Source organism: Penaeus vannamei, chromosome 29 (assembly GCF_042767895.1).
Source record: "Penaeus vannamei isolate JL-2024 chromosome 29, ASM4276789v1, whole genome shotgun sequence".
NCBI lineage: Eukaryota > Metazoa > Arthropoda > Malacostraca > Decapoda > Penaeidae > Penaeus > Penaeus vannamei.
In genome coordinates, this window is record NC_091577.1 from 348,268 (window position 1) to 363,267 (window position 15,000).

The window sequence follows — 15,000 nt, forward strand, 5'->3', positions numbered from 1 at the left end:
ATAGAAAACTAACTAATCAATTTAAGCTGAAAAGGGGCAAATTTGCATCTCTAACTTACTGCAACAAGTGGTTGATTTGGGTTAACAAAGACGCCTGGATTTTTCTCAAGGCTCTGCTTTGCTTCAGTTTGACCTGTGATGGGACCGGGATGTAAATGCAAGGCAGTTGCTAAACTCTGAAATAGGCAAAAAAATTATACATATATACAGACATGATAGTACATCTTCTAAAGGCAAAAGTATTAGAATATTAATAAAGATCATACTTATGCAACGCAATTGTTTACAATACACTTAAAAATAAAATATTGTAATCTGGCAATTTATGTGTGTCAGATGTCAACTACGTATGCACTTACTGATAGTGTCTTTGTTATCTAACAAGAAAATAAATATATTACTGCCTCATCTATATTTTTTACATACAAAGGTATGAAAGGAAACATTCCAAACACCAAGAACTAAAAATCTAATCTCTACAAAGTTTATCAAACACATCAGAGCCAACACCACAGAAGTCATTTACCCTTCCCAACATCAGAATAACCATCTATTTTTTTATCTAAATCTCCCACATATCACTCTTTCATCAACCGTAATTCTTGCAGCATATTCACAAGTTTAATAAATAAATTTAAATCACTGCACTACTCTTTATGTATAAACATGTACTTTAAAATCTGATTGCATATTTAACCCAAGAACTGTGAGGCACTGCTCAAGCAAGAAGCCTTGGCATACTAGCTACACCTCAGGATCTGGCAATTTCATTCTCTTTATTGGATTCTTCTTTTTTTTTTCGTGCCCTGAATATTTTCTTTAAAAGCACATACAAATATTTTTGTGATTTCTTGCAAACACCACACAGATGCATAATACGCATTGTCATAATACCAGATTGTCAATAAATAACTAGCTGTCATTTTTATGTACTGGCCGAAGCCATATCATTTCTTAGGCATGAACAGTACTTTGCCACCCAGTTTATGATTATGTAATTTTTCAGATTCTGCCCAACATGAGCAGATTTTTAAGGCATGGTGGGGTGTCACAATCCCCCAGTGGTACACCCATGACTATAGGGTGGATTCAGAAAGAGTAACTGCACACACTTTGAGCTTAAAAGTTCAGATTTAAGTATCGAGCTGACAAATGTATAAATGGTAAACAAGACGTATCTAAATTTTTTTCAGAAGTAAATATGATCATATCTACCAGTTTAAAATAAAACTAACAACAGGGAATGAATGTGCATTCTTTACAGTAGCCACATCACAATATACAACAATTGTAGCCAAGAACATCTCAAGGATATTTTCTTTGTAGTATTAACTAATCATTCTTTTGAGAGAGCTTTGATTTTGTCATTTACTCTATTAAAAATTGAAAATAAAAAGATTATAATAGAATAACAATATCAATAACAATAATAATAATAATAATAATAATAATAACAATGATAATAATAATATTATTATTATTAATATTAAAAATAATAATATTAATAATGATGAAAATAATAATGATAATGATAATAATGAAAATGATAATAATGATAATAATAATAATAACAATAATAATAATAATAATAATAATAATGATAATAAATAAATAATAATAGCAATAATAATACATAAGCAAATAAATCATTAATAATGATAATGATAATAAAATGAATATGAATAATAATAATCATATCTATAATAGTAATCATATCAATAATAATAATGATAACGATAATAACAATGATAATAATAATAATAATAATAATAATAATAATAATAATAATATAATAATAATAATAATAGATGTTTTTACACTTTTTAGGCACACTGGTCTTTTGAAATATAATAATAATAATAATAATAATAATAATAATAATAATAATAATAATAATAATAATGATAACGATGACGATGACGACGACGATGATGATGATGATGATGATGATAATGATGATGATAATGATGATGATAATAATGATAATGATAATAATAATAATAATAATAATAATAATAATAATAATAATAATAATAATAATAATAATAATAATAATAATAATAATAATAATAATAATGATATGATAATAGCGATAATAATAATAATAATAATAATAATAATAATAATAATAATAATAATAATAATAATAATAATAATAATAATAATAATAATAATAATAATAATAATAATAATAATAATAATAATACATGTAATGTTCACCGTAGTTTTATTTTGTGAAAAGTCTTTACACAGAGTTAGCTCCACAAGTGTTCAATCACCACGGAGACAACTAGCTGTATACGTGACCTCACCTGATTTGCTCTTTCCTTGAGTTTTTTTTTTTTTTTTCTAAAAGTAATAATACTGATGTTAATACTACTTTCATAGACATTATAAATTATCATAATGACAATATCAAAAATGATCTTGAATATTTCCAAAAAGTAAGGAAAAGGGTAAACACATGAGATAGTTAGGACTAGTGATTGACATCTTGGTGACTAAGCTCTTGTGGAATTGTCTATGTGTAACTACAATTAATAAACTAAGCTTACAATGGGCAGACATGGTAGTACATACCATCACCAGAGGTAATGGGCTGCTACATTGCACAAAAATCATTCAATGCAAAATATCCTAATCACATACAAGAAAAAAGCATAGAGATAAACATCCATCAAATGTTACCTTCCTCCTATCCCCTCCATACCTGCAAGACTGTCTGATCCTCCACATTGGGCCCCACACCTTGTAGGGCAGCTGGCAAGTCAACATTCCTGAGGACTTCTGTCTGTGCATCAAAGGCCTGAAGACCCTGGAGCCTCTTTTCCCAGAATAACTTTAAAATAATAAATAAACAAAAATAAATTAGTAAATCTTTTCACATCATGATAACAAAAGTTAGTAGGTTACTTTCCAAAGTCCCTCCTTCCCGAACTTAGACAACCATTATTCTAGTCATGAAGGAAAGGTTTAATACATGTATTTGTTTTTTAAGTCACTTGATTCCTGATAAGATTCCCATAGGCAATCTATATTTGGATAGAGAGCATCATCAAAACCTTAGGAGAAATCTAGCATTCTAAAAAACAGACAAACATCTATCATACTACAATTTAAAATTTCATCATCACCTACTAATCTAAAACACAGCCTACTTAACCATGCTGCCAGGAGAACATCAGGTTAATATTTTTTCAGGCTGCAGCCTTCATTATTAAGAAATGCTTTGGGAAGAAGGGACACTGGCAAAAGACCTATGTTTCCTACACTTTCCAATCCCTTTTTAATCATATCTTCCCTCTAAGAGCATATAGAAATCTGGTTACTTCAGAAAAATTACTCCAGAACCCATATTAGGTTTCTGAAATTATATTATCTGGGAAAATATTGTTATGCAACAATACATGCCAAAGCATGCATTCACACTCATGTCCACATCTACACACATACAGAAAAACAAACACACATAGAAAAATACAAACATTCACAAACACACAAAAGGCTGAAACATGAGTTGACTGACACACAGACACACATACACACAAAAACAAACAAACACAAACACGCACACACATACACACGCAGACACACACATATATGATAGCAGTCTTGGATACAGAGAATAACAAATAATATCTACCAATTAATAAAACAAAATACTCAAAAAAGTAAATAACATTTAAAAGATAATGATAATACAATAAACATGACAACATATATGCCATCAGTGGGGTCAACAACCATTCAGGTTCTTTATAACAACACCACTAATACAATGAACACAGATAAAGCAGCATAAGCCTGGTGCTACAACAAAGCCTTATCTAAAGGAATGGTTTTCTTATGCTAGTGACCTCTCCAAAGATTCAAAAAGATTTGGCACCTTTATGAGTCATTTGAGACATCCCAGACTTTAGACTCTCTGAGAAGGGAGGATGGAATAATGTACAGTAAACAACACTCAATTACTCAAAGGAACCCCAAGTAAACAAGCATAGCAAAACAAGAAAAAGAATGGATGATTAAGTCACAGCAATCAAGGGATTAAAATGTTAGCTTTAAGCTTGAGGATAAAATCAAAACAGAAAAAGCTGCCAGCATAGACATCAGCTCAACCGATAATGGTAAGAAACACAGCGAGGCTGCTTACCCAATTTGAAGATTGCAAGAATTCTCTTGCTTGGTTTACAACAATAAATTGCTCCCAAGTAGGGGAATAAAAACTCGGGTGCTCCTACCCTACTCATTCACAGACAGGCCTCCCTGTTGCATCAATGACACCACCACAACACCAAGGACAGCTGGGACATAAAGCTGCCATGTTTCTGTACATCCTTTACCAAGTCTCATACAGCAAATAATGTGTTCCAAAGGTCTGAGACACAAGGGTATAAGACAAACATACACCCATTTCAGTAAAAGTCCTATTGCAGAGGCCAAGGAAAAAATAACACTATCAACTATACTAACAAAACAAACTATAAACGTAGTGACTCCTGGCAGCATGATTAAGGTAACTGCTACACTAGAAGAATACTTGGTTCAGAAATAGACTTTATGGAATGACAACCACATATCTTCAGTAATGGCTGCAGTCCATGAAATACCAAGGATATAAAATATTGGAAGTAGGTATGACTATAAAAAAAAATTATAATGACAAAACTAAATGGCATATGAGGAGGATATGCCTTACATTCCAATATGCATATGAGTGCCACTTATGGAGTCACATAAAAAGTAGCTCTCGTACACATTTTGACTTAATACTAAATATAGTGATTTATTTTCAAAGGAAATATATATACATTGCATCAAGTCTCATTTTAACTCTTTTAAAAACAAAAACACAACTGATGGTATTATCTTACATTACAGAGGATACCATTCCTCAAGATAAGAGTTTTGAAAGTTTGTATATAATCCTCATACTAATACTTCTGAATGTTGACCTCCTTCATATAGTAATCCATGTTGACATGATATTCATATACTACAGGAAATCCTTCTGTAAGAGCACTATAGCCACCAGGAAAAAAGAGGAAGGAATATAACAAAAGTCTCTTTATTGCTTGTTTATAAATGAAAACATATTCTTTGGATTCTGTATCCTATGTTGTTAACTAGGACTTAAAAAGGCGAATTCAGGATTTTGTTTCTTCAAAAGCCATGGAAATCAAAAGAGTGGGAGGAGAAACAGCCCAAGTCAAAAAGGTAAGTACTTGTGCTTTGGCAAATGTTTTTGAGACTTGTTAAAGGTGGCAGCACCATGAGCAGGTACCCGTCTGTAGGTGTGTAGGTGTGGAAGTGTGAGTGTAAGGAGTGTGAGAATGGTTATGTATGAGAGGAGGAAGGGAAATGGGTGTTAGGATAGGCATGGCCACTGCCTACCTCCCCTCCCCTAGCCCCATGGCCCTCTCTCCATCTTTCCAGGCCCAGACTGTAAAGTGACACCAGAGCGGGAGTGGGAGTAACAGTAGCAGGAGAGGGAGTGGGAGTAACAGTAGCAGGAGAGGGAGTGGGAGTGGCAGTAGCAGGAGAGGGAGTGGGAGTAACAGTAGCAGGAGAGGGAGTGGGAGTAAAAGGAGTATGAGTATGAGTGGGAGAAGAAGCAAGTGTAGTAGGAAGAGTGAGAGTGGGAGTGGGAAAGGATGAGTACATGAGCATGTGTGTATGCTAGCATATACCTATAAAATGAACTAATTCCATCCCTTCTCTATATAAAACTATTACTGCCTGTGTCTATTAAGTGTGTAGCTACTAAAGGCTGCATGCTTAACTCTGTGAAATCCTCTTCCTATAATACTCTGTTTATGAAATAGGTATACTACTTCTTCATCATGTATTTCCCTTTTTAAACTCTGTGCCAAGTCTCTAATGGTACCGTTCATGTTTCCTAGCCCTATTTACAGTATCATTTTTTATTTGGTTTCGTTTGTTTCTTAACTGTAAAAGCGTTACCTGTTTTGGCTTATCCTGTATACCATGTTTCATATCAAGCTTCACTCTACTTGATGGCTGTGTTTTAATTACAGTTACAGGCTGCTTGAATATCGAAGCTGTTTGGCGGATGGGTGGTACCAGTGATGCATCATTCCGCATTCCACGACTATTAGAGAAACCATTTCAATTATGGGTAAAATAGATATGTAGTATTTACTTACATCACCTATATAGAAAACAAAGGAAATTTTAACACACTGTATACATATATGACAAAATATCACAAGAGCTGTTGACACGTTTCAATATTCATATATAAAATTTACTGTGTAATACTACATCTTTTACAATATTACACTTCTGTTAGATGAAATGAGAAGAAAATAAATCAGCATACTTCAGGATGTTAAGGCTTCAAAGAGAAATAAAATTCAGCATAAATAACTTTATTTCCAGATATAATGGCAAAAAGAAAATATCAACAACTTATGACAACAAAACAGTTATATAAATAAATCATCAACTTACCTGTAGTCAAATAGAGTTCCTCTTGGTTTTTTATTCTTCCTTACCAACATAGGGTTGACTTTTCCTGTCCGAAAGTCAAATGATGACAAGTCCACGGTGTCTCCAAGATATCTGGCCAGCTGGGGCTTGCTTCTGAACTTTTTTCCATTTGGACTGAAAAAGAATAAACAAATAAATAAATGATTATCTTTCCAGGCTACAAAGTCATACTCTGAAGCAATACCATAATTTGTGAGTTCAAATAGCTAGTTGTTCAAGGGGGCCCAGGGTTACTATGGAAGATACAGGGGTTACTTTTGGATAGTTATGAGATATGTGATCATAGCAGTATCTGTTGTCGCAGTCAACATGATAAGAGCCTTGGAAAAAGATAGGTTCATCTTCTTTCTTCTCTGTTATGAATCTCCTTTATTCTTAATTTTGCCATTGATGAAAAGTGTCACAGTTTATGTCAAGGTAACCATTCCATACACTTTTCTTTCCTCAAATCTTGACTATTATCCACTGAAAAATGCATTCATAATATTTATCTATAAATTCCACTAATTTCTTCTATTATATCTGGCTAAAAGGAATCAATGGAAATCCATTCAAACTAAATTTGATAGATTTAAAGATGGAGGTGTGTTTTAGGAAAGTACCCAACTACTTGCACTTTGCAGCCAAGCAAAATTCTCATTAACACAACGTGGGTAAGATCTTGCCTGCACATCTCAAACATCAAAGACTTATGCCAGGGCAGAGTTCTTAAACAAAATATAGCACCAATATTTTAAAATGAAGATAATGAACTAGAAAATTATAACAAAACTGTACCAGTCTGTAATAAGTATTGATTTTTCCCAACCCTTATGTTAGCTCTCACATCAATATGCACGATGTAAGTACTAACACAAGTAAATAAAGGTACAGTTTATCATAAATAGAACTAACCTGTAGTAATAAACATCGACTTTCCCCGAAGTTAATCCTGTCTTCCTGAGTACTTCCTCCCTCTTCCAGCCCTTGGGAAGTGCGGAGCAGTCATATCGCCGTTTTTCTATCTGTACTGACATTGTGGTTGTTATTTTTGGTGTCTTTCTGGATCTCCTCCACTCCTTCTTCTCTGTCGCGTTATGTCTCCTTCTCTCCTTCTCAACTTCTCTTAATTTACCACTAAGAAGTGTTTTTCACTCAGCTTCTTCTCTTTCTTTCTCTTGTTTGTTTACGACCGACGCTTTCAGAAGAGGGATAATGTGTATAAAATGAAGAGAAATTCCAATTTTCTTTTAATTTCCTCGAATTTTACTATAAAGAATCTTATTATTTAATGGTATATACATGTTCTTTGGGTATCCATTCTGAACAAACGTTGCCTGTTCTTTGTTATACTTTTAATCCCTCTAATTTCTGTCTCAAAACAGTAAGGTCTCCTACTGGCTTTGACTTCGTCTCCATAATATGTATAATAAGAATGCAAAGAAGTTACAAATATATCATTGACCATCTAATATTTTCTTTATTGATGTAATCTAAAATATATAACCTTACAACGAATTCATTCTCAAACAATACGCTCAATTTGAATAAAATTCTAGAAGCTTCCAGAGTATTCTACCCGTCGATCGCAGAAGCCGCTGACAGAAAACCAATAAGCTAAAATCCAACACAAGAAACCCCGAAAATCCCAAAATTCAAGAGAGAAAAATAAAAAACTCCCTTTTAACCCGTCATCAAAGCCCCAGAAGGGCGTCGTCGTAAATAAAGACAGAAGTCGCGTGAGTCAGGCTGCACCTCCCGCGTGTTGTGGTTCCGAGTCTTGTCATCGCGCCTTCTCTCTCGAATTCCTCCAAAATGATGGGCGGAGGCCAACCTATCATCGTTCTGAGTGAGTCTGATTAGAGATGGATTCATGTAGGTGATTCTCATCCATCGAAACGGCCGAATTATTAACGAATTGCCTGTATTTCAGACCAGAACACCAAGCGCGAGAGCGGGCGGAAGGTGCAAGTGCAGAACATCAATGCCGGGAAGGTGAGGCTGGGATTTATTTTCGTCTTTGTGCGCCTGTTTCGAGTTGTATCGGGGATTTATCAGTTAAACTCTCTTGTTTTGTGGGTAAAGTTCAGCGTGAGGTGATTTATTGTGAATTCGCGTGCGTGGTTTGTGTGTTATAAATAGTGGTTTTGGTGGTGGGTGGAGGAGTGACTCGTGTAATGCGTGCCACGAGAGTTTACATTTGTTGCGGTTCTTTTACTGCCTCCGAGACTGGGTAAGTTAGTGGGTTAATGGCAGAGCAGTCTGGTAGTGTAAGTTTTGGTATATGATGGGATTAGTTCCAGTTATTTCTATGTAATTCGTAAATGCTCGTACTGTATAAGTTACCGAGAGGCATTTAAGGGGACATGGACACTGCCCTATTATAGAGCTCAAGGAATATAGTAATAAACAACATAGGTACGGCGGTCTCCTATTTACGGTGTAACAACGAAAATATTCACTGTATATCGCCGCTCAAGAGACCAAGTCCACAACACCCTCGCATAGCCAGAGTTCAGAATGTCCGATTTCTATACATAGACACGAAATGGTAATAAAGGGGGTATGGGGAGCTTACTCCCTTGTCAAGGAAATAGATAGAAGATAGGAAAGGTTAGGTTGGGTTTTAAGCTTACATGATACACTGGTTTTGGGACTTAGTCTGGAGCGTACGTCGCTCTCAGTAACAATTGCCCCACATACAGTTGCGAGATAATTACCATTCACAATTTTTTTGATTTTTGGAAAAAAGTTGAAGGTGGAAGATTTTCTGAATATCTTGCATCCAGTTAGTTACAATAGATCTTCTATGTTAATGATAAGATGACCCCCATGTGACTGGCAGTCACATGGTCGAGCTCTGGCTACGGTTATCCAAAGTTCACTACCTATAATCTTGCTGGATAGTCTGACTAGAAATTTATTATCAGAGAAGGAACTGTCAGATCTTGTTTAGCTCAATAGACAGAATGTTGGTTGGCCTTTGTTGAAGCACAGAGATTAGTATGTCACTTTGTCATCCAGTTCTGAACTATTACCAAGAAATCTAAGTAAGCAGGCAAATTTGCATTAGTATAATTTGTATCATCTATATTAGCTAATTTTAAAGATTATTGAAACATGATGTCAATATCGATCTGTAAATGTGGAAAGAAACTGTCCCGAAAACAATAAAAAGGCCGTATAATCAGAAAGACAAGCCAAACTTTGTCCGACGGACAACGAATGAAATACTGCTAAAGTAAACAGGCGCAACTTGGAACGGGTCCAGACTCGATATCCGATACACATAACAATTTTTTCAACAATATAACAAAATGTGGTTTTGCGAGCTAAAATAATGAAAACATAAAATTTCCAATTACCCCCACCCCCACCCCTGCACCTAAATGAATATATATTATCAAATTGGCAGTCACAGTCGCATTTGGGGCATTTAAGGGCCCCCAGTATGAGGCCATGTGACTGGCATATTTGTCCCAAAAGTGCCCGTACATACCAGAAAAATGAATTTTTAATAACACTATTTATCATTATGATAAAAGCTACACTATTTTTTCCCATTGTCTTTTAAACTTAAAGATAGATATAAAATAAACATTTAAACAACTATTTTAATTTACCCCATGTCACACTGCACACAAAAATTTCTGGGCCCATCCACGTCAGGAGCTTACCGGAAAGTGTTCAGATAGTGAACATTGTGTATTGTTCTGACATGGGAGGCAATTAATGTAAAGAGGCAGTAACATTGTTACATTAAAAGTGAATTAAATTTATGATAATGAAATAAAATATCTACATTACGTAGAAGAATACTTATGATGTATAAGCATAAAAGGAATAGAGGAAATGTTAGTAGAAATAGAATTAAATTTTTGATTAAAATATTAGTAATCAGAAATTATTCCACATTGGTTGAAAGTGGTGCACAGAAAACAAGACCTTTATAGAAAACACAGTTATAATGAATAAATTAACAGAAAATGAGACGTATAGAAAAAGATTTCACAGAAAATGTAGATATAAACAAGGAACTCTGGCTACGTAAGGGTGTTATAGACTCAGGCTCTGATTTTTTGTCTCCTAACGGTAAATATGAGGCCTCTGCAGCTCAAAGTATGTTATATCCCACTCTATTTCTTCTGCTCTATAAGGTTGTGGTGTCCATTTCCTTCTATCTACATGCGTCGATGTATTTAATTAACTTACACCATCCTGTCAAAAGGTTATAAAGTATTAAAAATTATTTGGAAGTTTCTGAATCAAGTCCCTCCCTCCTAGACCTAATCACCACAATGCTTGAACAGGCACATTTCATGAATTCCAAATAGGTAAGGAAGAGTCCCAGTTTCAGAACTAGACATCTTTGAAACTTGAGCCATTGTCTAAAAGCCATCAAATTTAGTTGGTTAAACTTTACAGTGTGGATGCACTAAGCTGGGGGGAATTATAGATGATATTCTAGCTAACTAAATGGTACAAGAAATATACTGCAAACATGAACAGTATCACCACAAATATAGGAAAAAGATATCTGAAAGTGCCACCCACAGCCTTAGTCCATTCAGTGCTCTCCAAGCTTCAGCTCTATCTTGCCATGTATACTGAGGTGAAGACAGTGTTTGCTCTTGGATGATGGGTGGCTTCAACTCACCCCTTGTGTGGGCACACCCATTTGCGGCAACTTCGATTGCTGAATAGATTATGTGGTGTGCAGGTTAGTCTCTGGCGAGTGTGTCTGTACTATAAGAATTACCACTACAGAATCAGTGTAGCCTCTCTTATCGTAAAGGGGGTGTTAGGGGGACACAATCTTTACGAATGACAAAAGTACATAAATACTGCATAATCTTAACTCCACCATTTACAATGATGCCCAAGGGCTCATCCATTTTTTTAAGAATTGGAGAAGTGTAAAAACACCTTACACTGGGTGGGGGGAAATGTTAATCTCTGGCATATGCTTTGTAGAACATCATAAAGATTGTTAGAAATAACAAAGCATAGTGCTACAGAGTGCTTCAGTGACTTCATCAGCATGTAATGTTTCCTGAAGTTTGCTCATAATCTGTATATGATTTGAAGGAATTATGGTTAACACGTTCATGAAAAATCTTTCATCCCTCAGATGATTGCTGATGTTATTCGCACATGCCTGGGTCCCAGGTCCATGTTGAAGATGTTGATGGACCCTATGGGCGGCATTGTGATGACCAACGACGGAAATGCCATTCTCCGTGAGATCACTGTCCAGCATCCTGCAGCCAAACACATGATTGAGATTGCACGAACACAAGATGAAGAGGTAAGCAAATCTATAGATTGTAGTTGTATCATTTAAAGATTTTCATGGAACTAAGACTTAACAAATATGATGAATTCTGTCAATATTTTGTTAAATTTTTAATCTCTTTTGAAAAGGTTGGTGACGGCACAACAAGTGTGGTTATCTTGGCTGGAGAAATGTTGGCTGTGGCTGAACAGTTCCTCGAGCACAAAATGCACCCTGTGGTCATTATTCAGGCCTACAGACAAGCGCTTGAAGATTCCATTAATATTCTCAGGGAACAGCTTAGGTAAGAATCATAGGCTAAAATTTGTAATTTTGGAATGGCGACATATCTTTTGTATTCCTCTATTATTTAAGTTGGCATTTTTTTCATTTCCTTTCTTGCATTTAATTTCATTTCATTTCTTTTTATCTTCATGTGTTGTATTTTTTGCAGTGTACCTGTAGATATCAACAGTGAGGAACAGATGGTTGATGTCATTAAGTCTTGTATTGGTACCAAATTTATGGGTCAGTATGCTGATCTGGCCTGTTCCATTGCCCTGCGTGCCGTCAAGACTATCACTACCGAACAGGATGGTCACAAGGAAATCGATGTCAAGAAATGGGCAAGGATTGAGAAGGTAGGGTTGATAATGCTGTATTTTGTGTGGGGAATTTGGCTGTTTTAGTTTTAGTTTAGACATGTATTTTGTCTTGTTAATTTTTGTTTCTACTTGTTTTTGTTTTTATCTTTTTTACTTCCAAGCATTGATTGTCGGATTCATGAATTTTGTAAATACTTGTACCTTGTAGAGAATCTTATTCTTGGCTTATGGTCACAGATCCCCGGTGGCACCATTGAAGATTGCCAAGTTTTGAATGGAATCATGGTGAACAAAGACGTGACACACCAGAAGATGAAGCGGCGCATTGAGAATCCTAGGATTATTCTGTTGGATTGCCCCTTGGAGTACAAGAAAGGAGAATCACAGACTAATGTGGAGATTACTGCAGAGACAGACTTCACTAAGGTAAAGACAGAATAACTAAATACACTCAGATTTCTAGGAACATTTCCTGCATCCTTAAGAAATAATATTAAGCTTGTTAGTAGTTGCTTTATTGATAGTGATTAAACATTGGCAATTAATCTCAAATATTTCAGATTTCATATACATTCTAAAGGAAATTGCGGGAAATAACCTGTTGTATGTTGTATGAAGAAATCACATCAAAGGCTAACTTTGTATGATAACTGTGTGACAATGTCATTAAAAGAAAAAAAAAAAAAAAATCAAACTAACTCATACAATCTGGGGTTGGTATTCATAAAAGGTCTATGACTTTTCTTTACTATTTTGTGTATGATTTACCATGTTGCTTCATTTCGGAGTTTATGCTGGCAATTAAATTAATTGAAAATGTCTTAGAATAATTGAAGATATCTTTAACAGCCAGTTTCCGTGGAAGTGTCCTGTACGTTAAGTGACTGTTCTAACAACTATAGTGTAAAGTTACTCAAATTTGGTCAAATCTGCAGCAGAACAGATAAGGAAAACTTTGGAAGCAGCTTCTGATTCATTGGAAAACATTGATTTAGCCAGTTCCTACATTTTTACTTGTATTTTTTATTCACATCCATAAGGCCTTTTCTAATAAGTCCTTAGGCAATTTTTCCAATGCTGAAGATTATTTCACATTGGAAATAATAAGGAAAGTGTGGAGGACTGTTTTGTTTTATTGTCAGATGTTATTTGAACTGTCTCCTGCAATTCTGTATTGATAGAAATGGTGTTTCTAATTAGCAGCATTCACTCTGAGATGTGGCATAGCACTAAATGTGTACTCTGTGGAAGACCAAAAATTGGACATTAGTTTTTGAATGGCAACTCTTTTCAATGTGTGGATTGTAGGCCATATTCTCATTTTGCAATATTCTCATTTTCTCTGCATAACTATTTTTTGCTTTTTGACATATTCCAAGGTTGATAGTTATTTGATATGCTGTATCAAGATGATAATAGACTATTTTCCTTGAACAGACTCCATATGATCTCTTGTTAGTTTGCCTTCCCACTGAATCTAATCTTTCTCCAAGAGCTTTGACTTATGAGGACTTGCTCCTCTCACCCCAGCCCTTGGTAAAATTTTTGATGGTGTATTCCCATCACCTGGTCCTCAGCAAAAAAAATTGTGCCATGACCGTCACATCTCCCAGATTCAGTGGGTTAACTTTAACCCCTATGATGTAAATGATATGACCATCACTTCATGAAGAAATCTAGCTTGAGAGGCAGGTTACGTGAATATGCTGTCATGAGCATTTCGGCTGAAAGGAGTGGTGAAGGGAAAGGATGGCCTAGAGTGTGCAAAGCTCTTAGAGGGTGATTAGAATCATTTGGTATTTAGGAAGGGCCGTTATTTCCATCAATAAATGAGTGTGGAATATAATATCTGTGAGCCATGACTAGAAGAGCACCATCTCCGTGGGGGAAGCTATGTCCATGCTCAGGATCCTATTCTTGTCCACCATGAGCAACAGCAGAGATTGACTCACAGAAATTGAATATTATGAAAAAAGAGAAAAATATGACAACAAAATATTACTTATTTTTATTATTAATGTACAGAGTTATAGACTACCTAGAGAGACAATATGGAGTCTTTGCATGGAAAATGGTTTATAACCATCTGAATGAAGCCGATTAAATGACCTACAAGGCTAATGCACATATTTTGGGCCAAATGCTGATGGTGAAGCATCCAGATCCAATGGATTAATATGTAAAGTGATTAGTTAGACATGCTCAATGCAAAGTCTTGTATTTTTATATGTATATATGTTCATGTACATATTAATTTTTTAATTTTTTATTCATAGATGAAAAATAATTTGGAATAATTAGCCTAGGTTAGCTGATAGTGTTCATATTGCCATCCTTTTTTTTTTAACTAATTTGTTTAGTTCAGAGTCAGATCTGATTTTCTCTGATTATGTTAGAGATTGACATCATCTAATGTCAATGATTGCTGAGCATTAGCATTTTAGAGAGGATGTAAATAAAAAATGTTTAACAGGGGTTGCAACCCTGATAAAGTTGAAAATTATGTTGAAGTGTAAGATTGTTATTTTTAAATGTTGGGGGTATGGAAATGATAATGCACATTTTTGAAGGTAAATTTTTATATAGTAATCATGAACTCCTTTTATCCAACAGATGTTAGAGATTGAA

The 15,000-nt window shown here is 34.9% G+C and overlaps 2 protein-coding genes across 2 annotated transcripts in view; one reads left to right on the forward strand and one right to left on the reverse strand.

The window, feature by feature from the left end:
* MBD-like (methyl-CpG-binding domain protein 2) overlaps window positions 1–7,700 on the reverse strand; it is an 8,550-nt gene extending 850 nt beyond the window's left edge. The window contains exons 1-5 of the mRNA XM_027356720.2: window positions 7,408–7,700; window positions 6,475–6,627; window positions 5,965–6,112; window positions 2,711–2,839; window positions 60–176 (exon numbers count right to left, since the gene is read on the reverse strand). Of these exons, the coding sequence (XP_027212521.1) occupies window positions 60–176; window positions 2,711–2,839; window positions 5,965–6,112; window positions 6,475–6,627; window positions 7,408–7,529 (669 nt within the window). The 5' untranslated portion in view covers window positions 7,530–7,700. The remainder of the gene's footprint in view (window positions 1–59; window positions 177–2,710; window positions 2,840–5,964; window positions 6,113–6,474; window positions 6,628–7,407) is intronic.
* A 484-nt stretch (window positions 7,701–8,184) lies between these two features.
* CCT3 (chaperonin containing TCP1 subunit 3) overlaps window positions 8,185–15,000 on the forward strand; it is an 8,553-nt gene continuing 1,737 nt past the window's right edge. The window contains exons 1-7 of the mRNA XM_027356719.2: window positions 8,185–8,341; window positions 8,426–8,487; window positions 11,624–11,800; window positions 11,917–12,071; window positions 12,222–12,408; window positions 12,610–12,798; window positions 14,986–15,000. The exon at window positions 14,986–15,000 is cut by the window's right edge and continues 249 nt beyond it. Coding sequence (XP_027212520.2) covers window positions 8,308–8,341; window positions 8,426–8,487; window positions 11,624–11,800; window positions 11,917–12,071; window positions 12,222–12,408; window positions 12,610–12,798; window positions 14,986–15,000 — 819 coding nt within the window. The 5' untranslated portion in view covers window positions 8,185–8,307. The remainder of the gene's footprint in view (window positions 8,342–8,425; window positions 8,488–11,623; window positions 11,801–11,916; window positions 12,072–12,221; window positions 12,409–12,609; window positions 12,799–14,985) is intronic.